The sequence below is a fragment of the Tauraco erythrolophus genome, chromosome 10 (genome assembly GCF_009769465.1).
Source record: "Tauraco erythrolophus isolate bTauEry1 chromosome 10, bTauEry1.pri, whole genome shotgun sequence".
Classification (NCBI taxonomy): Eukaryota; Metazoa; Chordata; class Aves; order Musophagiformes; family Musophagidae; genus Tauraco; species Tauraco erythrolophus.
The window spans coordinates 24296244-24320840 of record NC_141474.1 but is presented as its reverse complement, the minus strand read 5'-3'; the positions used below and the strand labels follow the sequence as shown (position 1 = coordinate 24320840).

Here is a 24597-nt window from a genome sequence, read left to right as displayed (position 1 = left end):
ACGGCACAAAAAGTAGCATCGTTGGGGGTGGATGGGAAGAAGAGGGGGGAGACAGATAAGAGATCGCATTCGTGGTGCAAGGAATACACAGCTTCTGCCTTCAGTGGGAATCGTCCTGCCCTTGCAAACACCGACATAAAAGACACACTTGCAGCATATTTCAAAACCAAAGAGTGATGGATTTACAAGGCAGGTTGATTTTATGATGACTTTTATTGAAAAGGTACGCTGGGTTTAGGCAGATGCCTTTTAGCGCCGGTAAGTTAGCACAGTGCCTAATTCAAGGAGACAGCCTGAGGAAGCAGCGCCGACAGGGGAGAGAGAGCCACAATGTCTCTATTACTCTCCTCGGCATCATAAAGGGGAGAGGAAAAATCACATCTGAAAGGGAGAGGAAGGAGTGGGACAGCAGGTTTTCCTTGAAAAAAAAATATAGTGATAACAATAACAACAAGAATAATAAAACTGTTTTCTAGGAAGAAAATTCAACAGAACAAAGGAGACCCACGTGAAAAGAAAACCACTCCTTGGTCTACATGTCTGGGTTTAAGGGAAAACTCTAATTGTAAGTTAGTACTCTTCTCCAGGGTACCACGCTCTGCTGCCCCCAGACCACTCCCCACCATGGGTCACCTCCCAGCTCAGCAGAGCTGGAAGCCTGCCCTTCCCTGAGGACAGCTCTGCTCCTCTGTGCAGGCAACACTGCAAGGAACGAGGTGATGGGGGAGCAGGGAATTACAGTCACAAGGGCACATTGCATCTCAACAGCCACCAAAGCGGGGAAACACTCGGAGAAAGCGCACGGTGCAACAGCTCCTTGAATTGTAAGAAGGGATTTGGGTTTACGTCTTGAAGATGGAGCTCAGTGGCCAGAAATATTCTTAAGTTAACCAGAGGAAAAGGTACTTTCGTCCTAGCCTGAGGCATGAATCCTGAAGGTGACGCGTTTGCTATAAGAACGGCGTGGATGAAGAAAAGGTCAGAAAAAATACACCTGAAGAAGCAGGGGAGTACGTGTTTGCTGCAAGCTCTGGGAAAGTTTCTGGCTACATACTCCAGCTGAATCCCTGTTTACACACATCTAATCCCTGTTTACACACATATGAGTATCAGCACCTATAGCCTCACAGCGGGGCACAGACAGCTTTCTGCATGTCCAGCTGTGCGCTGGACTCAAGAGCACCGCACCTTAAAATCTGCCAATGTCTGTTTAGAAGAGCCAGGGCAACACTGCGGGGTTGAGCTCGGCAGGCAGGAAAGGCTGGTTTTCCTCTGCCGTCAGCAAGAACCATAGCACTGCAGGACAATCACCTGTTGAGTATCTCAACGAGGCGCAACTAAAGAACCAATAAGTCAATGGAGGTACTTACATCTGTCACTTCGGTCTTCAGGACTGGATGAGGTCTCCCGGTCAGAAATGAGGCCAGAAACAGCAAAGATCTTCTTCCCCGTATCGTCGACTTTGAGGGAGCCAGGGGAGCTGGAGGGGAGCTGCGTGCCAAACTCGTACTCCTTCCCATCAGCATCTGAGAAGCGCAGATGGGGTGAGTCAGTGTCATGGCAGTTTTTCAGGCGCTTGGCCGGTGTAAAGGCTGACTGGTAGCTCTCCCGGTCTTCAGTAGATGCAAAGGGGCGGAAAGCCCCAACGCCACTGTGGTTCAACATGCTGATTGGGGTGCAGTCCAGGTTGGGGGGTGCGAACTGGGGGTGGAGGTGAAGCAAGGATGGAGGAAAGTCACGGTTTGCAAACGCTCCTGGCACCCCGCCTTGCCGGTGATACATGGAGGCAAAAGTATAGGAGCCATTGGTAAAGGGAATATGCACGTCCTTGTCTGCTGACACGGGGACCCCAAAAGGCCTCGGCTGCTGGCAGGGAATGGAAGCATCACGGCTGGCTTCAGCGGTGGAGGCGAGAACCATCAGTGCTGGGGAGGCCAGCGGGTTGGGGAGATAGGGTGAGTTCTCCATCTTGAACGCTGCCCGGTGTAAGTCCATCGGAGTTTCTTTCCTCAGCAGGATCACAAGCAGAACGATCTTCCCTGGAAGGAAAACAAAGCGATGCCTGGGAATGGAGCGGGGAAAATTACTGGAGCATCATCACCCTCCGAACGCTGCAAGGAAACAGAAAAGAAAAGAAAACACAACCGGTTAGGTTTCTGCACTCATCTCCCTGGGATGCTCCAGCAGCGGGGTGGCCACATGTGTTACAACCCACTGGCCGGAGACGCGCCACTGTTCGCATTCAAGAAAATCAATAGACAACTTCACACGCTAGTGGAACCAGCTCTGGCCCTCCAGGTTAAAGGGTATCATCCAGGGCAGATGAATGAAAGGCAAAGCAAACGTAATAACATGCAGATTTAATAACCCGCTAACAAACAAGGTTCACTCTAAAACTAAGATAGTAACTCTAAATTATAATTAGAATTTTGTATGGTGAGAGAGACATGTATGTATAATTGTAATAAACTTGAGAAAGCCCACGCATACACACACCACTATTTGGCTGGGGGGGGGTGTGTGGTGTGGAACCAACATAAAAAAAATCTGTTGCACACAGTTACCCAAACAACCCAGCACACATGGTTACACTGTACACAGTGCCTAAGACACACATAACTGACGTGTATTTTCTCTCACTCTCACAGTATATATGCGTAGGTAAGTACTTGCACATCCAATACTTGATACCATCATACATATATATACATATATACATATATATACCATTGGAATGCAGGAATATGACTGTGTACAGGTGCATGTGTGTAATACACAAACACCCACGCGCGCACACACGCTCCCTGTTAGCCAAAGGCGAAGACACTTCCCCAGCAAAATGCCTGGCGTCTCTGACTATTTAAAATCGTAATGGGTGCTTCTGCCATCTGATCTCTGCGAGCGTCTGTCTTTCGGGTCGGGGACAAGAGAGAATGGATCAGTAATTTTAGTTCCTAATGCACTCACTCTTAAGTAGATTTGTAAACTGCCCTGGATATGCCATTAACATTTAGAGGAAAATGTTAACAAAATTTCTGCCTCGCATCTTGCTGAGCCTCCCAGGTCGGCTGCAGCCACCCAGCCAGCCACAACCCCCTCCCAGGGTGAAAGAAGGGAAAATGCTCCTTTCTGTATCTCCCCCAGTTCGCTCCGGCTTTTTGTGTTGTTATTTTCTCCCCAATCAATCTCGTGTCTTTTCTTTTAAGCTTCCGCCGCCTGCCATTCAGGCCCCACAGCCCAGCTTAAAATACAAGGACTATAACTTTGAAACAATATACTAGCCGCCGGAGCTCAAAGGGCCAGAAAAATCATATAATAATAAAAAGCTGTTACAAATTGTGCCTCTTAAATCCAGAGGGTCAAACATCTCAAATAAAACTTAGTGAAAGAGTGTCTCCCTAATGGAGTGCCTTTTGTACTCCATGAATGAGGGAGCCTAGGTTAACAAAGTGTACGAAATCCAGTCTGTGACTTTAATGCAGTTCAGTGATAACGTTTCCTCTCTCCCATCCTGTACCCAGCCGCTCCGCCGATTGTTATTAATTGCGAAGATGAGTGGACATCATCTCTCTGCTTCCTCATCTGGCACCCATCCTTACAGACATCATTGCTAAATTACCAGATTATGGATCTCGCATTAACGGCTTCGCTCTCTTCCAAATTTTAAATAACTTTAACTTTCCCGTCAAGTTCTTGCCACGGAGGGCGAGGGAGAGAGGGGGAGCGAGGGGTGCCAAGGGCATCCTGGTCAGCGCTGCAGTCCTGGGTACACTCGCTCCACTGCTTCACGCGAGGCTTGAGGTCAGGGAATGGCAGCCCCTGGCAAATTTGGAGGTGCTGGGGGCTTATGCAGCTATGTAAATATATATATACACACATACAATTATATATCTAAAGGGATGCATGCAAATAAGCCACCGTTCTCAGAAATAAACAATCATTAACATGGAAGTGAAACTGAGCAATCGCGGGAAAACATGGATTTCCAGGGGAAAAAAAAGCAGCCATCTCTGCCTGCTTTTCTATTTTTACTCGTGCGATCACCCCATTACGTTAAATGTATTTCATAAATTAGTAATCTGGCCGCAACACTTGACACTCCTGTAGGATACTGTGAATCACTATGGCCGTTTATTCGTTTGCAAACTTCATTACACTGGGAATAAATCAACACATTACAATATCTCGGCCAGCCAAATTTAATTTTTTTTCAGCTCCCACTTCCTTTTTCGTTCACTCTTGCTCCCTTCTCGCCCAGCACCTCCCCACCCCCAGCAACACGGACAGATTACACTGCGGCGGACCAGTCATTATGAAAATCTATCGTTAATACACTCCCAATGTCAAAATGTCATAGGTTTAAATACAGAACCCAAAAATAAGAAAACTAACTGACCTTCTTAATTAAAAAAATATGGATTGCAGGGTAATCAGCTGGAGGGAACGTTTGGGTGCCGGGAAGGCAGTGGGCACAGGCAGAGTGAGGAACTGCTACTTTTCTGCCTCTATGCTGATTTTTTTTAATTTAGCACCTCGCGCAAATCCAGATTAAAATAACTCCAGCTATTGATCCGAGCAGTGGAATTGACATTAATTTTAGTTCACTTCTCACTTTGCAAAGGGATCAATAGGAAGTAATAACAGCTGACATCCCCGCTGAAAGGAGGAGAAAAGACGGGCTAGAGACAGAAATCGAAAAGCAACCAAATAAATCAGCAGCTACTTTTCCACGGCATCAGACAAACTCCAAACAGATTGCGAAAAGTCTTTGTTGAATTAACTAAACAAGGAGCAGAGGGAGGGGGGGTGGAGATCAATCCATGAAACTACATAAACTGTCTACCGAGTATGAAGGTTAGACGGACAGACTGAAAACAAAACCTGATTTTTCTATTATTATTTTTTTCATGGCTACCTATATGCACGGTTACTGGTTTTAAGAGCTACCCTGTTAGAAGGTGTATACAAATTATCTGTGTAATTGTGTGTGTTACTAATAACAAGGCTAAACACGCCACAACCAAGACAAATTGAATCAACAGCCTTTAGCTCTGAACCATAAAAAAAAAAAAGAAAAAATCTCTCACCAAGGAACGAGTTGTAATCAGTTATCTCTGGCTCAGTTTTGGTTCCTCTGCTTACGAAGGTTGTAGCGCTGTGCTGAATTAGTTAAGAGGAAAGTCGGATAAAAGTAGGAGAAGCCATGACAGAGGTGGATTTAGCAGGCATTGCAAACACCCAGCAAGTGGAGAAAACAGCAGTGACCACCGGTTATAAGCGTAAAACCCACTTGCTAATCAGCCTGCAAGGAAACACACACGTATGCAAGCACATGCACACCCCATACGCAGCCACCAGATCTGCAAATCTTTTACTAAAATGTTACTCAGAGTTCCTATTACTAAATCACCTCTCTGCTATCGATTAAAATAAATAAAACACACCACTCTGGTTTCTACAACAGGTTGCATTTTTGTGGTCTCTCAACCATTTCCAAATGCCAGAGATTAAAATAATGGGGCAAATTAACATTTTTCTCCCTCCAGAAACAAAGTTTTCTTGGTGGAAAAAAAAAATTAATTAACAAGCTACGGGAGGAAAAAAAAAAAAGATGAAAACAATAGGAAATCCAGGAAAATTGATGATGCATGTAAATTACAAGAGACCGAGGAAAAAAAATCACAATATCCATTTACATTAAAAAGTTTTTTCCCCATAAATGTCAAGTAGGAATTTAGAAATATGCTCTGCGCAGAAAAGCCAAAGATTATAAAACAAAATAATGCCAGCTGTTTGGGGATTTAAGTGCTCAAATGGATTATATATTTGAACCAAACTGGATTTCCTTATAATAAATAAAACAAATGCAAGCTCGAAAGCCAACAAAGGAGAGCTCTCATCACTGGATTAAGATACAAAGGAAAAACAATTAATTTTTTTCCAACGCGTGAAATATGCCAACTGCAGCCGCACACCCAGCTGCTTTGAAAACCGGTTTAAAGGGAAAAGAAGAAAAAAAAAAAAAATAGGAAAGCGGGGAGCGGAGGAGCCGGCGGCGGGGACGGCCAGAGCGGCCCGCCCCAGTCCCGGCCTCAGTGACGGTCCCGGTCCCGGCCCCGGCCCCGGCCCCGGCCCCGGTCCCGGCCCCGGCCCCAGCCCCAGCGCCGGCCCCATCCCGGGTCCCGGCCCCGGCCCCGGTCCCCGGCGGCTCCACCGGGCAGGGCAGCCCGGCCTCTGCCCCCTCGCCCCGCACTCCGCACCCGCTTTTGTTTTGCTGCAAACTTCTTCCCCCTCTCAAAAAAAATATTATTTTTTTTAAGAGAAAAAAAGGGAAGAAAAATTAAAAAGCCCCCGGCCGAGGGGGTGCTCCCCGCGGCGGCGAGTGCGAGGAGGGAAGAAGCGCCGGGGGTTTGGCAAGAGGAAAAAAAGAGGGAAAGAAGAAAAAAATAAAAAACAAACCCACAACCTACCGAGGGTTTTCTGGCCGCTTCGCCTACGGCCCGCGACCCCCAGTCCCGCTCCCAACTTGGCGAAATCCGAGCGAAAATCGCGGGCGGCGTTGCCCGGGGGGAAGTCCCGCTCCGCCCGGCAGCGCGGGCGGCGGGCGCGCCTCGGCCCCGGCCCCGGCCCCGGGCACCGGGCACCGGGCACCGGGCACCGGCCCCGGCCCCTCCGGCAGCGCCCGCCTCGGCGCGCGAGGCCAACCGGGCTGGCACCCGCCGGCCGCCCCCTTTCCCTCCCGCTCCGTATTTTTCTCCCCTGCTCGGGGGGGGGGGCGTTTAAATAAACCCAAATAAAATAAAATAAAATAAGAAGGGGGCGAGCCCCGGGCTGGATCCTACCGACGCCGCCAAGCCCCGCCGCTCCGCTCTCCCCGCCGGCAAATTAAACAGGTGTTTGGCGGCCCGGCGGGGCCGGGGCCGGGGCCGGGGCTGCGGGCACGGCTCGGTACGGCTCGGCACGGCCCCGCGGTCCCGCACGCCTCGCGGGGAAGCGGCGACCGGGGCGCAGCCGGGGCTGCTCCTCTCCTGCCTCCTCGGGAATTATTCACTCCCCGGGAGGGGGCTCCGGCAGCCCGGTCCGTACAGCCCGTTAAGTCGCCTTCCCCCTCCTCCCCCCCCACTTTTTCCTCCTCCTGAAACCCCAAGTCACAAAGATCATCAAACGCGAAGATGACCAGAGTTGTTTGGATTTATTGCAACAATCACTTACCATACACATTTCCTGTGTGGAAGGATAAGCATTCAATACAACTCTTTAAGTAGACAGTTCCTAATGATTTCATTGTGGTCAGCCAGATGGTTTTTATGTATTTAGATCTGAAGGTGAAGAATTATTTTCCATGCTTCCAACCTATTTACAGACTTCCCTGGTCTAGAGCTGAGGTTGTTGGTTAAAAGAAAGAAAACCCTGCCATTTCTCGATCGCATCGCTGGATGATCCAGAAAGTTTTCTAAAGGACCTAAAGCGAAAACAGGGATAATTTCTTCCACCTCTTCTGGCTTCCCAAGCTACGCCATTCACATGTGGAGTAATTTTAGCTCATTCGTTGAATAACGCTGACAATTTAAACGGCCTCTCTACCTTTGTTTTATCTGCAATAATAAAATCAGAACGACATCGCATGGGAGATCCAGGCGTTTGGTTCCTACCTGAGAGCGGTCGGGGGCAAGGGCGGCAATCTTTTAGGGATGAAGGACCCGAGGAGGGGCGAGGACGTTGGACAAACTTCAGCCTCGTCCAAAATTAAGCTAAATGGCGACTTAACAACGCGCGTTTTTTAAAAAAAAAATCGGTCTTCGAGCGGGGACCGCGCATTTTCGGTACGGCTTAAAACTAAAGTTCACACGGGGACTGCACGGCTGCAAAAATGAAAGCTTCGGAGTAAATACAATTAGTGGCTGTCCAGTGTTTCTTGAGCGCACAGAAACCCTGGCGGTTTTTTTTTTTTTTTTCAGATACTTTTATTGCAAAAAAAGCCTTAGTTTGTGTATTTGAAAAAAGAACAAAACAAAACAAAATAAAACAACAAACAAAAAAAACCCAACCCTGGGTGGGTGGGTGCGTGGATTTGCTTATTTCCTTTGAAAAAAGTTTTTGTTTTGCAGCCGCTGGGAAATGAAATTGTCGCTGCCCAGAGCGACCGCGGAGAGAGCGAGGTCCTGGGCGCAGCGGAGGGAAGCGAGGAAACAACTGCCCGGCTTGCCCCACCGAAAATATAAGGAAGACAAAAAAAAAAAAAAAAAGTAAAAAAAAAAAATCTCTATTTCGGAGCGAGGGATCTGTGCCGGTCTCCGGGTCCGGCCGGGTCCCCCCCGCCGTGCGCCGTCCCCCGCCGGGCTGCCGCGGCGGTCCCCGGCACCTGATCCCCCTGGTGGTTACCGGTCCCCCCCGGAAAGCCACCGGGGGGGAGGATCCGGGCAGCTCGGGGCTCTCCGAGGCTGCGCCCCCCTGCCCCCCCCCTCTTTTATCTGCCTTTCCCCTCGGCATTACCATGCCGATCCCCACCCACCCGGCCCTCCCCGCGGCCGGCGCGGCTCCTCGCCGCCGCCGCCCGGCTTCTCCGGAGCTGGGGAGGGAGAAGGGGGAAGGGGGAAAGGGCGCAGGGGGTTGGGGTGGAGGTGGGGTGTGTGGGGTGGGGAGAAACTTGCCCTGCAAAGTTTGCGTGTGGCCGGGCGGCCCCGGTGGCCGGTACTCACGGTGCGGCTGCCGGCGGGCGCTGCACGGAGCTGGCGGCGTGCGGGGAGCAGGGGAGTCCCGGGCGTGCTGGCCCCGCTGCGCGCCCGCGGCTCGCATGTAGCAGAGCGGGAGGCGCCGGGGGTGCGAGGGAAGGAGCAGTGCTGCCTCTCAGTGCCGGCTCTCATCAGTGAATGAGCCTCCACTCTCCGAGGGACTCCTGGCTGCACACACACATGCACACACACGCGCGCACACACACACACACGCACACACACACTCGCACGCGGAGCCGGGCTGAGCACTGCATACATTAGGGCACTCGGGCAGTATGGGAAATGCAGTCCAGGACCGGGCGCCCACCCGCCGGCCGGCCGCCAGGCACAGCCCCCGGAGTTGCCCAAATGGGGAGTCGGGGGGCTGCTTCCCTCCCCGGGGTGCAGTTTTCCCTCCAGCCCCTCCACACCGGCGTCACCCACCCGCAGTTAGTTCCTGGCACCGGTTGTATTTTTCACCGTGCAGCTCCATCCCAAATTGCAACGGGACGCTGCTGGGTGCCCTGTGCAGCAGCATCCCCCCCCCGGGGCAGGCCCATACCCCATCAGCCCTGGGGCAGCTGGCACCCCTCGGGATGCTCACAGGCACGCAAGCCTTCCCCCACGCACCGTGCTGCATCTCCTGACATTCCGGGATGCCCAGGGATGGGTAGATCTAACAACATCCCCAAATTCGCCTTGGACATCCACAGCAGAGCCAGAAAGCAAATTAGGGACTTCATGCTCGCAGTGTTTCTCCAACTGCAGCACGCACACACAGCATGCACGTTGCTATTTTAATGTTTCCTGGATGCACATCCCAGCTCTGCACAAACCCTCCTGCACACGCGCTCCACCTTGGCCGCAGGGGACTCCTCTGCCAGCCCTGGGATTGTCCCGAGCAAAAACTACTGGTCATAGGAAATGGAAGAGGCAGCATTAGATGCGGAATCAGCTGGAACACTTGTCCCATTGTGTTTTGTGAAGTACACCAGGGACTGATCGGAGAGACTTATTTATTCCACCCAGGAGGGAACTGTTTTGTTTTTTCTTCAGTTGCTAAACAATTTCAGGTTGTCCTTAAAAATAGAATACTGGCAGCATTTTTTGGCTCTTACCTACCTCTAGTGTTCTCAAAGTATGACCATGCTACACAACATATGCTGAAAAAAGAAGTCCTCTCCATCAGCATCATCAACCACTTGGGCTATATCCTGAGTGTGTGTGAGACAGTAAGAGAGAGGATTATGTGCTTGTGTCATCTGACAACTTTTGGGTAAGCAGTGACTCATCACTAAAGTATATAGGGTGGTTTTGCCTGTTACTCCATGGGATGGCTGAACCGCCAACCCCTCTAAAAGTGTCCACAGGCATAGTAAGAAACGTGGTCCCAGGCCTTAACGGGGTGCACCATGCAGACCGTAACAGTTTGCTTCTCTGCTGAGCTGAAGCTCGTCCATCCTTTCTATGACACTTTGGAGACAGGTCTTGTGCAGTCAGAGCGCTTGCATGCCTCTTGAATGGTAAAATCTTGGGAAATGCTAGTAAATGTAGAAAAAAAGAAAGGCTTTCTTATTTTTACACTCTGATTTCATAATAAAACAACATGGCATTTCAAGCTCCCCAAACCAGGAAAGCACCTGGGTGAAGGAGCTTCAGATACTTTCTTTATGCATCCCTCGGTAGCTCTGTTCCCTGCTCTGACCTGCAGCTCAGCTCTACGGAGGCCGATGACAGGCAACAAAAAGAGCACGCTTCCCTTTCAAGGCATCTGCTTTCCTGCACACCGCACGTGAGCAAGGAGTCTGGCAGGGCAGGCAGCAAGCGCTGCCTCCTTCCATGGATCAGCCGTGGCACAATGGTAAATGTGGTCTCAGATTCCTGAGCTCCTTCTTTGCTTCGTGTAAAAACTGGTGTTTAGACATTCCAGGTGAAAACCTCTCACGATCGTGAGCAAGCATTACTGTTCATATATTCCACTCACGGATAACATCTTGCAGTAACCCCTTGATTCATCAAAGTTATGATTTTTGGAGATTGGTCATTTCCAACACCTTTTTGGAAACCTAGCTGCCCCACAGGCTGTGCGTACAGACGAGTCCTGCTGATTTGTGCGGTGACACTGGATTAATTGGCACCACACACATTTCCAAAGTGCTCATCCTGCAGCATGCTCTGCACCGGCAGGACCAACCGGCTGAGGACGTAGGTAAATATTCTGTGGGTTTGTATAGATGTGCCAGGTTTTAAATAACATCAGAGTTTTGACACACTCCAGGAAGCCACATTAAAACTCAACCCTTATCTCCCAGGGATCTTGGGGAAAACATTCAGCCTGTGAACAGTCGCAGCCTGGCTTGTGCTACAGCTTCACAGTTGTGATTACAGAATTCTGGTTTAAAAAGTGCTTTTATTATAAAGCCATATTTTCAGTACTTACAACATTGTGAAAAATGATTCCTTGGATTTAAACTTCTTTCTTTTGTTCTTAGCCAAAAAGCAATTTATTTATTTATTTTTTTACTTTTACAGTTCCTTAGTATGGAAAAAAAGATCTGAATCCTGTGCCGGTGTCCAATTTATGCTAGCTGAGAATCAAGCTCTGTGTTTTGAGGCTTGAAAAAAAATTATGCGGCTTTATTTAACTTTATGTTACTGCACCGTTATACAAGAACTTAATACAGTTTGGATTCAGGGAACAAGTCTGGCATTTAGCTAGCTTCTGTGAGCAATGTCTTCAGAGGAAAATGAGAAGATACACTCAAGTTATTTATATTTGTAATTACCATTAATCTGTATTACTAATGAGGGTTTTGATCCTGAAAATGGATCCATAAACATGGACTCCTGCACCACTATGGAGCTGTGATATGCACAGAGGCCCATAGGAAAAATTTCCACTGAAATACATTCTACACTGATAATTTGGACCCTAAAATAACTCCGAACATCTGATTTAACTTGGTCTGTGTTGCTCATCTCTAAGATTAATAGAGGACATCTCAATTTTTATTTTTATTTTTTTGCAATTAATATTAAAACAAAATTTGAGATTGTTACGGGCTATCACAGTGCTGTACCTTCTCATTGCAGATGCTGTTCTAAATACTGAAGTCTAAATTAAATTAATATATACAATCCTGAATCTACAGAGTTGATTAGATGCACTTAACTTTATGCATACAGATTTCAACAGGATTACCAATAATACATAAAGTCAAGGGTAAGTGTAAATTCCACCACAAACAGTGCCTCGACTGGAAGCCTGCTGGATTCTTACCCCATCAACATACAATTCCTAAAACAGGAGACCCCTCACTTGTCGTTATGTCCTCTAGCTGCTGTTTTATAAAATAAGATTGAGAAATATGATAAATTACAGCAGCAACTGCAGAAGGCATGGGGCAAAACTGCCTCGCATGCATACCGGCAGCACATTGGCATGCCACGACGGCATGTTACGTTTGTTGGGAACTGCTTTTTTTGTGATGCTGTGGGTCCCCTGCAAAGTGACACCCCAAGAAAGAGCCGAAATTCTGCAGGTACAGGACCGCATCCTGAAGTCGCTAGCACTGTCACCTCCGCTTAGACCCAGGCTGTCCCTTGCATCCTTTAATCTGCAGTATGGGTGGAGGAGGAGAAAATTGCAAATCAGTTAAACAATTAATTAAAAATTAAACCTTTTTTCACAACTAGTCTTTGACGTGGCTGTGGCTTCCCGCGAGGAGCGAGTGGGTGGCTGGCCTGTGTCATCTCCATGCCCTCTGCTGGCTACAGCCCGCGTGTCCCAGCAGCTGTGCCACCACCCCCTGCCCTCACAGCTGGGAGAAGGACCGCTCGTCCCCTCCTGGGAGAAGATGCTGGGAAGTGCTTCCAGTGGCTATAGTCCCCACTGTCCAAATGTTTCTGTTCGCTGGTTTTATTAGAGCCATGGCCCTGGTTTAAGCGTTGATAAGCTGGTGGCTATGCACCAGGAGGACAGGAGCTTGAAGCATTTCCAATTAGCTCTGTCTCACTCTCTGATGCCATTAGCGAGGACATCTGAGATAAAGATTGACCTATGAGTCTGAGAGCATTATTCTGGTCTTCGCAGCTGATCTGGGCTTTACTCTAATGATCGGTGTAAGGATTGTCCCATAGCTCCCGAGAGCGAATATGGGATCTCTTCATCTTCTGAGCCATCTGTGACTCCTCTCTGCCAGTCCCCTTTCTCTTACAGAGGAAGGGTCTGGCAGAGGCAGGGTTGAAATCATACTATCTGCCAGAAGTTTGAAATTTATTGCTGGCGTACTCTCAGCAACTAGTCCTCCCAGAATGAGGAAACAGTCCTTTAAATGACTTTTTGACGCATAGGACTAGTAGTGAGAAAATTTTCTTCAGCCTAGAAAAATTTTCTGTGACTGACAGATACAGATATCCCTTTGTCATCATCGCCATCACGTAGACCTCTTCCAAAATCTGCTGAGTAACACAGGAGAGCAAGGAGAACCTCCTGGTTCTCCTTCCCAGGGCATGTTGCAAGATGTCACTTTACTTTGAAATCTTTCTCATCACCAAATCTCAACAGTAAGGCTGCAGACCATGCCCAGGATTTTGCAAATGAGTTCTAGGTGTCCTTTATAAAGCCTTGTCCTGCGGTACTATTTCCTATATGACCTTTCCCCTCGGAAAATTCCTTCTCCAAAAAAGAGGTTGCAGACTGGGTGGCAGATGCCTGACAAGCAACTGTACCAGCTGTTTCAGGAACACTGCTCACAAGTGAACATCAGCCATATGATCATTTCCAAAGCTGAGGCCAGATCCAGATCCTTAGGATAAGATGTCCAGAGCCTGAAATGAGGGCATTCCTGGGACACTCTGCTCCTGAGGAAAGTTGTCTCCAGAACTTCAGTGTCCAAAGTTGTGTGATTTAAGCACACGCAGTATGCAACATCCTTTCTATTGATTATTTCCAATGTTTGCTGTTACGGCACTGGACACTTGCTTTCTGTACGAGCATCCACTCTTTTTTCAGAGCTTTTTTGAATCCCTCTCTGAGCAATATCCTGTTCCTATGAGTTCCACAGGCTAATGGTGTGGAAAAATATTTCCCTGTGACAGGAGCTACACCTGTCCAGCCCCCCTTCTGTGCACCATCCATCACGCTGACAGCATAGGTAACTTGCCCAGGATCATGTCAAAGCGTGAAATAGCTATAAAGGCAAAGCATATGTGTTTGTCATTTTTGTCATTAATGGGATCAAGTAAAACTAAGGCAAAGCCATTGAACTGTGCCTTGGAACCCGGGGGAAGCTGGAGCCATGTCCGAGAGCAGCTCAGAGCGGTGGCTCCTGCTTTGGCCCATGGAAAGCGCACGGGGTGAGCAAGGCTTTGCTCTTCTTACTTATTTCTTGGTGTTTGCTGTGACTGCACCTCAGGGAACATGTTGGGTTTGCTTTCAGGGCTCAAACAGCCTGGTGCAGGGGCAAAGCCTGGAGGGACACGGGGCTCTCCAGTTCAGCGGGGAACCCCAATTCAGCGGGGAACTAGAAACAAGCCCCACTTTTCCTTTTAGCCAGGCAAGCAAACCCAAGCAGGACAGATCTAGTGAGCTTTTAAGGCAGCTCTATGGTGTGATTAGTTAGAGCCTAACATGAGATAAAATCAATTGGAAACTTGTGTGAGTTAGAGCTGCTCTCATCAGTCAGAGTTTGCAGCAGCCAAGTACAGCATGATTGTTATTAATATCTGCTATAGATATATAAGCTGAAATGGTGCTTTACAGTAAAAAGAAAGACAAGTTGCTCTTTCCCAAGAACATACAGTTTGCGGATCTAATTCAGAGCCGTGCTGAGCACCCCACACTGCTGTAGTAATAGGTACTGGCTGTTCTGATGAGAAAATATGCTGGTATCTTATACGCACGTGCATTTTCTCATGATACTACACAACACAGAGGGGTACTGTTTAGGAGCTCAGGGTGCTGAGTATTATAATGTTTGTGGTCCAGCCCAGAAGCTGCATTAGATATCAGCCAGCTCACACGCCATAGGTGACTCAAGACAAGCCTATGCTTTGTGCCTGCCTTCTTTCAAAGGAAAATGCTTTATGCTGATGCAGTTAGTCCTGCGTAAGGCTGGACCTCAGCGTCAGCTGTAGTGCTCACTGCTGTGACTGCTATGATAATTCCCATGCTGTGATACGAATGGGATTGTGCCATAAAGCCACACACCTTAGCCGCGCTGATGGCCAGGCCTATGTAATAGCCCAATGCATTGGTGCTAATGATCCAGTGTTTATGGTGGTCCACAGCACTGTTGTCATGCCAACCAGATGGTATTCCTCCCCAGAAAAAATAATAATAACCAAATAAATAAATACTTTCTTTCCCAGACTGATCTGTCTGTTTAATAGGACTTGGAGGTTAAATCTGGAGGCCGAAATAACAAACCAGGCTCTCTTCAGATGAGAGTGAGTGAAATGTCTTTCGCCCTCTCCATCCCCCCTGCCCTTTGCAGAAATCTGTGCAAAATCTCTCCTCCAGCGAAGCAAACCCCTCCTGCAGAGGGCAGGGGAGGAGGAATTTCAGCCTCATCACTCCCTCTCTGGGGATTTAGGTCAAGCCAGGGACTTCCACGATGAACCCCCCTGTCCTGGTCCCACAGCAGCGTGACTCCAGCAGAGCCATGGCTCAAGGAAAGCCTGTCCCTACTGGTGCCACGCTGTGCATGAGTGCCCAGCAGCCTGCCTTCTGCTCAGCCCCAGCATATCTGCTGCCCTGGCAGGGATTTCGGACTCTCATGTACCCGTTGGAGTACTTGCAGGAGGGACGGTGCTGCCACGGACCCAGCTGAGCCTCACTCCTCCTTGGGATCCTCCCTTCTCTCTTAGCGAGGGCGATGCGCTCCAGATCTCCAGCTCTTCCATAGCTCAGTCACCAAACCTGGCTTCAGAGACCATTTTCCAGTCTCTTCTTATAACTCTTTTGGTTATAATTTGGGTAATTTTTGGTTTCATACTGAGATAGGCTCCTGCTGCTGATTTCCAGGACTTTGTACCTGGTTCTCACTATTTGCCTCCTGGGAAATTACCCATCTTCCTCCAAAAAACACGTCTTCTTTCTAGCGGTCTTTTTCATGAGTCACTCCTCGCTTGCATTTCCAATCCCTTTTTCCTGCCCCTCTCTTGTCCTTTAATCCAGCTCACATTACTCTAGCAGTAAATTATTTAAAGCAGGCAAATACATGCAACAAACTAGCTTTCTGTCAGACACGAGCCTGTTCAGAAACTGATACACTCAAAATTTCTTTATCTTGGCCCAGCTTTCTCTTTAGCTACCTTCTTCTACCATCCAGTCCCAATGCCCAAATCCCATCATCCAGTCCCAGTGCCCCACATGTCACAAGCCTTCAGCTGCCTGTCTCGATTTTTGGAGGAGCATCTCATCACATCTGCAGTTTTCCTGTGGACCTCAACCCCTGCAAGGATCCATTAAGGCAGAATTTACTGGAATTCACAAAACTTTTCATATAACAAGAACATCTTTAAACAACGAATAAAACCAATAAACCTTGGAAGATGCATAAACCCTTACACTACAGGTTGGACCAGTAGCTGACTTGAAGAGGAAACTGGCCCAGGGAATGGCTTGTCTTGCTGGTGTCATTTCCCCTTGCAAGGTTTCTTGCACGCCTTCTGCGCCTTTTGGCAGCGCCACTACCATCAGGGGAAAGACCTGGATTAGATGAGCTCTAGGTATGGCCATCTCCAGACTCCTGTGTTTCCTCCTACAGCTCTAGTTAAAATCGAAGGGAATGAGGGATACTCAAGAGCCAATCCTTCCATTGGTCCATCAAGCCACCTACGCACAGCATTGTCCTCCCTCCCTTAATGCTGTGCCAGCGAGAAACAGTAAGCAGGTTTGACCAAGAGATGTGAACTAGACCTGATGATTTGTATGCTCTTCTAGGAAATCTTGAGCTTCAGTAGCATCTGGGTCTTTCTCCCATTGATGTTCTTGAAGCTGAGTCAGCTTCAAATTGTCCTGCAGATGTTCAGGGTCTCTCTCTTGTGTCCTCAGAGTGTGCGGGTAGTTGACCTGTTGAGTAATGCCATCTCAGATAGGAATGCATGTCTATTGAGATAAGGATGAGCTGTCTTCCATAAGGAGTGATAGGTTAGAAATCAGATCTCAGTTGGTCTTTCTCTTACATGTTCAATTGGTGTGACACCCCCCACCCTGCCTCCACTGAAATCCTGCAGGGATATATTTCAGTGGGCTAATTACAAATTCCCTCTGTCTTGCATTAGCTGGGTAGAGCATGCCTGATGGCATGAGCCTCCCCTCCTTCATTCGTGTTGTGCACCTCTCTTGCTGCAGGCAAAAGTAATTTCCCCAGCCTGGAAATGTGATTTAATTTGACCTTGTTCACACAGGTTCTGCATCTTTTACATTCCCACCCCCAATGATAAAACAGGATCAGAGGAAATTGCTATGATTCACAGTGATGCTCTCTCTCAGCCTCCAATTCTTCTTGTTCCTTCCTCTCCCCCCATTCCCTGCTCTGCCTACCCACCACAGCTGTTTTCCTTACAGGGTACTTTTGACTGTAGGTGGAGATGTAAGAGGGATGTGAAGATGTGAAACCATATGCTTGTGTCACATCTCCACTGCCTGGAGAGGCAAATTCCTTGTCTTTCCTTATGAGCAACTTCAGGAGTGAAAGAAAAAGAAACTGAGAGTGAGAATGAAGGAGTATTAACAAAAACAAGGGGAGTGCTCTAGCACTCTGGTTCTCAACAGTTTTTGTAGCAGAGCATTACTTGAGAGAATCACCCGTGGTCCCTGCCTGCCTCAGGCCCCCCCTTCAGCCCTCCACCACCTGCCCCAAGGCTGCTGTGGGGTGATCACCCGCACCTTCCCACTGCCCAGGGGCTCCTGGCCCCTGGCCTTCCTGCTTGTTCTTACAGTGCAGCTGAGATGGTGAGAATTAATGGTCTAACATAAATACATCAGCCTCAGGTTCCCCAATGGTCCCCTTTAGAGGAGAACCTGCAGAGATCCTTGTGCTCTCCTTGCACAAGTTCAGAAGATCTTGTTTGTGGGACTCTCTCTCCCTTGTCCTCTATTTTATCCACAACAGTGACACTTAACAGTGAGTTTCCCTAGTGAAGGCTGTCTCTTTAGCTGTGCCAGAGCAGTGTTTATAATGCGGTTGCCACTTTGCAGACTCCCAAAGCACACAGGATGCTTGGAGAGGCACACTCTGGCTGTGATTCGACTGTCTCCACCAGCAAACTCAGGCATGGGAACAGCAAGGCATTTTACACCAGCTCACAAAAGCCATAAGCCATGACAAGAAACACTGGCTATCTGTAGCAATAAGCTGCAGAGTGAGATGGAAGCACGCTTACAATATTTTCCCAGTAATGGGGATGGCATCAATTGTCAGCGAAGCAGACAATCTGGCTGCACGTGTCATTCAGACTTGTTAATGCTCTGCTTCTCATCTGCTGGCTTTCCCTTTTGTACTGAACTGTTACGAGAGACTTGAAAAATCTGCTGGGTCCAGTGCCAAATTGTATGGATTCTTTCCCTCCAAATACAGAAGATTTTAATCTCATTGTAGGTGTGTGGGACTGTTTTTCTTTACAGCAAGTTTCTGAAGGGGCTGAGAAACATTTGAGATCCCTTAGAAAGAGATCAGAGCTATATTAGATGATTCAATAGCTTTATCTATAGAAGGTCATACTTGCCATTTCTGTCTCTACTTCAGCAATTCGCATCAAATGGAGAACAATCTAAACAGGTCATATCCAACCCCAGCTCATATTGGGGCAGCTTTGCCAGACAGGAAGGACCTCAAGTGGTCTGTAAAGGATGAGCTGCGAGTGTTGAGCTTTTGCACTGAGAAGAGAGTGGGAAGGGGCAAGACAGAGGAGAAGAAGAGTACGTCCTCTGATCAGCACTCTGCGAAGTTGGTAACGAGCTGCCAGAGCTGGAGACCACAATGGACAAAGGACAAAGCGCTTGCTTTAATGTTTTGTCCCCAATTTGTACAGACGTAGAAAGAGGAGGGGACTTTTGGCCTGGGGAAGCTGGGTGAAATCCTCCAGGCAGTAGACTTTAAGACCAGAAGGTTCAATTCCCAGCATGGGGTGGGTTGTCTGCATGTTGACGGGCTGAGCAGTGTACCAGTTCAGAGGTCCAGGGGACGGAGGGCTTTGCGTGCTCTCCATCAGCTCGACCCTTTCTCTGTCAACCAAAGCAAGATGCCTTGTTCCCTGGAGCTCCCAAATGATGGCTGGTGCCTCTTGCATGGAGACCAAGGTGGAGCAGCCTGGTCTGAAAACCTGCCAGCCTGGCTTTAAGCAGCAGCAGCGGGAGCCCATTCCCAGAGAACTGGATGTTTGCAGAGGGCACTGCGAGATGGCCCGCGACTCAGTGAGTGCCAAGCGCTGCCCGCTGCCGAGTAATGTTTTTGTGAGTAAGAGACTCACATAAGCCATCCACGGTTTCTATTCATTTCCCACCACCCCCTCAGGCAACTCTTGTGAGGCTCAGCAAGTGGCTCGCTCTCCCTGGCTGCATCTAATCTCATCTTCATTATTGCACATTTTGGCTCGCTTTCATCCTCTTCTACCGTGAGGAGTTTGCCTCCATCCCTCATCTTCGAGCAGGAATGAGCACGCTGATTCTCCCCTCTGTCCTCTCACTGTCTCTTGTCTATTTAAACTGTAATGTTTTAGGAGCAGAGACATTAACCCTCATCTGGATTAGCATCGCTCTAATGTAAATAATATTAGTTACATTATAGATGTTTCCATAATTAGAGTTCCTATTTCTATAGGCATTTAAACACCTCGTCTCCTCATTTGACAGTTATGTTATTTGATTTGTGTTCTCCTGATGTGGAGATTGGTTCAGAAACCCTTTCATCTCTTCTGATGAACGGGTTTAGACTACGATTGGATTTGATTTTTTTTTGAACCGTGTGTAGGGAGGAGCCCGTGGATACCAGGTACGATGTGTGTAAGGTGGGATACTGCCGAAGAATGTGAATGGAGTTTAAATAACATGGCAAGAAGTAGGGGTTTAATCAGTGGGTTTTTTCCAAGGAGCATCAGGTAAGGACAAACCCTTTCAAAAGCAGGGGAAAAAAAAAGAGCTGGCCTAGATGGTGAAGTCTTTTGGGAAGAGAACTTGGCTTCCCTGTCCCCGTTTGCCTGCTTTTCGAAGGGGACACATCAGCATTTGCCAGTACTCTGAGGGAAGCCCACTCATGAAAAGGTTTATCAGACATGATTTTATCAGAGAGGCTTGTCTTGGCAGATGGCTGTATGTTTTAAATTTAAACAGAGAGGCATAAATAGTAGGAAAGAAAAGAGGGTAATAAGAAAAATATTAAACTGCCCAGTGCAAATCCTTGGGGAACTTCTACTGCAATAACTGACCTCCCATATAGCACCATTTATTTCATATGCTGGCAGCTTTATAGGTGCTTGTACAGCTACAGACGAACACCAATTTGCCAGTGCAGTTTGTTTTGATAACTGTTGTTTTCAATAAATCTATATTAAAATCAAAGGGAAAATTAAATAGACTGAAGTCAGTGGCACTAGAGATAAGGTAGCACATTACTACACTGGGCTCTTCAGCTGTGAGGAGCTGTCTCTACCTCCAGTGTGGGCCACAGGTGTGATGAATTTCAGTGGTCTCAGCTGCCCTTTTTGATGGCAGCCTACATAACTGAGGGTATTCAGAGGGAAAAGGGAATTTTGACATTTCAAAGCTCAGCTACTTCAGGACCTTAATGAAGGAGGAGGTCTTAGTGAGGATGCACCACTCACTCTCTCAGGCCCTTTCTCTTGGGTTTCAAAGGACACTTGCAAGCACAGAATCCAAGGTCACCAGCCTTTGCACCCCCTGGCACTGTCTCCCAGGACCCCTTATGTGTTCCCACCCTACGCAGCAATCCACACAGCTGATACTTATGGACTGAAGGCAGCAGGAGACGCAGGAGCTGCGACTGGTCCCCAGGCAAGTGGGACGTCTGTGTCTCAGGCTCGTTTGGACATGGCATGACTCTCTCCTCCCTACCCCTGGCAGACTAGGTGCCGCGGGTGGCAGAAGGGGAAGTCCTGGTGGACAACTGGGAGGAGAGAAAAGAGAATAGAAACTCCGGGGAGAGAGCTGAGAAGGAAGGAAAGAAGAAAGAAAGGAAGGAAGGAGAGAGCTAGAGGAAACAACGGGAGGAAGAGAGAGGCTGGAAAAGGAAAGAGGGTCTCCAAACACTAAAGAGGAAAGACAAAGAGGCAGAAAATAGAATAAACAGAAGAGGAGACGATGAGGAAAGCAGTGTAGACGCAAGGTATGTGAGAGCAAGGGTCTGATTCTCAGCCCTTCGCAACAGGGAGTAACTCCCTATGCACCTCCCTCCCAGTGAATTTAACTGTCCTTTGGAGGTTCGTGTTTTTGGAGAGAGAGGCGAGACCTCAAGTTTGGTGAAAGGAGCTGCTTTGGCCAGGAATTTAGGAAATACTCCAAAGACCTGGCCTCTGGATGCTTGGAGCTGCAGTGGCTAGTGCTGGCGAGGTGATTATTTCATTTCTAAGGGGCAGTTTAGAGGATTTTTGGATCCAGGAAGCTTTGCATAGCGCTGAACATCACAGCTGAGTCCAAATAAACAATGAACATAAGAGATTTCATGGTAGAGCAGATCAATTTTTTTCCAGCAGACCAGTTTTCTACCAGAAAACACTGATTGGAGTAACTGGAAACACTTCCTAGGATGTATCAACACTATCCAAGCTTTCACTGAGAAATTAGCCAAAATGTTCATATGGTTTTTTTTCTCATCTCCTTCTGACAGTATTGTTTTACTCCTGTGTTATACATTTATACCCCTTTTGATCCAAGCACTTCGCCAAAAACATGGGGTCTCCCGAGCCAGGGAGTAGCCAGGCGCTCTCTGGGTACAGGATTTTTCCTTTGCAAAGTTTCGCTTCCCTGCCCACAGCAAGAACCAAACCACCAGTGATGATGGGCTTGTGCCAGGCTGTTTTCCTGCCAGCCATCAGCTAGCTCGGGTTTTTTTCAACAACCATGTTCCCTGTGCCTGTTCGGATTGTGCTGAGCGCTTCTCTTCTTCCCGGCTGCTCTAGTCTCTGTGTCCATCTTTTAAAGGCGCATTTCAAAAATGGTAGTCAAAACCCATCGCCCATCCAGCTTAGGGCAGGGATCCTTGTCATTCCTGATATTCGGTTTCATGAAGAAACTTATCTGGTTTAATAGGGATCTTAAAAAGGGTGGAGATTATGCCTGTCGATGTAAAATACGGCATAAGGAAACGTAACAGCATGGTGTAATGGATGGTTTGGACTTCTAGAATTATGTAATAATAAAAGAAAAGAAATGTCAAAGTGGTAAAGTGAAAAGAAAAATACTATTTTTATTTGGGAATATGTCATTAAAAGAAAAAAAATCAGAGTGCTAAAATTTTGTCCTAGCTCAGGTCAAAAATCATATTTTTTCCCAAGGGGTGCAAATTCCTTTATTATTATTTTTGGCCAGCTGTCTTCCACATGACTGGCCGTGAAAAGTATTTTATCTTGAGTTAAAATCCCACACATAAAAACGTCTCTACCTTCCAGCAGGTGTGCTTGTCCTATGGGAAGATTTGCTTTATCAGCAATTTGTTCCTCCAGGAGAAACGCTTAATTTTAGATGTTTTTTCCATTTACACTTAGAGTTCAAGACACTTGAGCAGCGGCTCAGTATTGGGTGGCCTGTGCAGGCGTCAGAACCCTTCCTTTATACACTGCAACCCTATTAGCTAAAATACTGGCAAAGAGATTTTGGTGAAGTGGGTTTTTTTTAATGTCCTATTAAAAATGTTGAAAATGTTTAAAAATGTCCCATTTCACTGCTGTCGATGCCCTCACTTTGAAATACAGCTTTCCCATGACGACATAGCTGTAAAACACATTCAACTTTTTATTTTTTAATTTTTTTTTTTACTAGTTAGCAATGGAGTTTTGCTATAGCCATTAAGATATAAAGAATAAACTGCACCCAACTGTACAGTATTTTTTTACCAGCATTTATAGTGACAATATAAACTGTGAGGGTTAAGCCTGAATTTTTTTGTGGATGGCATTGGAATATCAAGATTAAGTATACAGTGTGAGCACAAGGGTTTTATGACATACAATAATGTAAAAAAGGTTGTATTTCTTTAGCAAATTGACATCACTGTTTGTCCTTCTTTCTTTGTACTTCTTGGGTCTGATTTAGGAGCCAGAGTTGGAAAACGCATGGTGGATGATTCAGTGCAGCTCCCTTGAACCAGAATCAGATTGGCACCGACAGGACGTTTTATGGTGCTGTAAGTGGCTGGTTTCATGGTTCCCACCGCTCCTCTTGGGAGGTGATCCCACAATTTAATGCATCGTAGCCTCAGGAAATTTCTCCTGATGTTCAGCCTATGTTTCCCTTCAGTCAAACATCTTGTGGAAATGCTCTGGTGAGTGATCGTTTTATTTCGTTCTCCAGTGCTGACGCCTTCCCAACACACGTAGGTACCTTTGCTGCTCTTCTCACATATAAAGTGGGGGTAAGAGGCAAAAGCTGTATTCTCTGGGCACTTTTCCCCCTCCCTCCCTCCCCAAGCCACCTACCCAGGTGTGCTCCCACTTTCTGAAGCACGCACATTGGTGGTAGTTTCACATCCAGCGCCGAGCACCGTGTGCCTGGGGTGGTCGCACCAGACCCATGCAGAGGGGAACGGCGGTGGCATGCAGCCCAAACTACACAGTTGTTTGCGTTTCCTTTGCATTTCATTGCGTCCTCTTGTGTTCTTGAATAACGGGGCATTTTTTTGGAGGCAGAACCAGCCTGTCTGGCCAGCTTTGTACAGCGTCTTGCGTGTTCAGTCAATGTGAGGTCCAGCAGAGACCATTGTGTCTGAGCCAGCAAAGCACAAGCTAGAGAAATATAATGCTCCCATGCATCAAACCCCGGAGTTTTGCCCAAATCCAAGCCCCAGCAGTTCTTCTACAGAGATGTCTCATCCTGATTTGAAATGCCCAAGACTCCCTGGTCCTCTGTTAACATAGTCCAGTCAATAGCCACTTTCTGATGTCCTGCTATGTTTTTCTAATGTGCTTTATTTCCCAGCCTGCCAAAGGCTGTCCCTCTCACCTCTGTTTTAACTGGAAAAGGATTTCCACCCCATGGCCCTGATTCCGGCTGAATTAATAGTTTTTGAACTGAATCAGCACATTTGAAGTTAAAACAGATCCCCACTGAGTCTGTACATTTTTATTACTGTGCAAGGAGTGCTTAGGAAAATAAAAGGAACAAGAAAGCCCTGCGAGTGGACCACCCTGTTGAGGGGGGAAATACAGAAATCAAGCATGTTTATACGAATGATATTTATAGAGTCAGGTGACAAATATTGTACGAGGCCTTGGAGCTCGGCTTGGGAATCCCATGTACCAGTCTGGGTGCTTGAGCTCAAGAAAATTTAATTGAAACTGGAGCAGGTGCAGAGAAGGTCTGCTAAGATGGTGTGGGAAATAGTAACCCAAGGTGGTGAGGAGATACAACAATAAAATAGTTTGTTTAGCCCAGCAAAACAAAGATGACAAAGATGACTGGGATCCGAGAGCTGCCTATAAATACACTAGGGAAGGAAAAAGACCCCACAAGTTCAAGCAAAAGATCATTCCACCAGAGTAAATGAGTGTAAACTAGCTATGAATACATTTTATCTGGGAATTAGAGGAATTTTCCCATGTATCAGGCAGAGAAGACCTGAAGAAGCCTTCTACTTGGGTTAGCAAGGGCAAGTAAACAAATATGTTTGAAGATGGAGGTTGATAAATTTACTGGGATGTTGGATCA

General features: G+C 47.5%; 1 protein-coding gene across 4 annotated transcripts in view; it reads right to left on the bottom strand.

The window, feature by feature from the left end:
• Positions 1-1995, bottom strand: part of RNF220 (ring finger protein 220) — a 221567-nt gene extending 219572 nt beyond the window's left edge. For all 4 annotated transcript variants that reach the window (XM_086617583.1, XM_086617584.1, XM_086617585.1 and 1 more), the window contains exon 1: positions 1371-1995. In XM_086617583.1, coding sequence (XP_086473709.1) covers positions 1371-1995 — 625 coding nt within the window. The remainder of the gene's footprint in view (positions 1-1370) is intronic.
• Positions 1996-24597: the final 22602 nt, after the last annotated feature.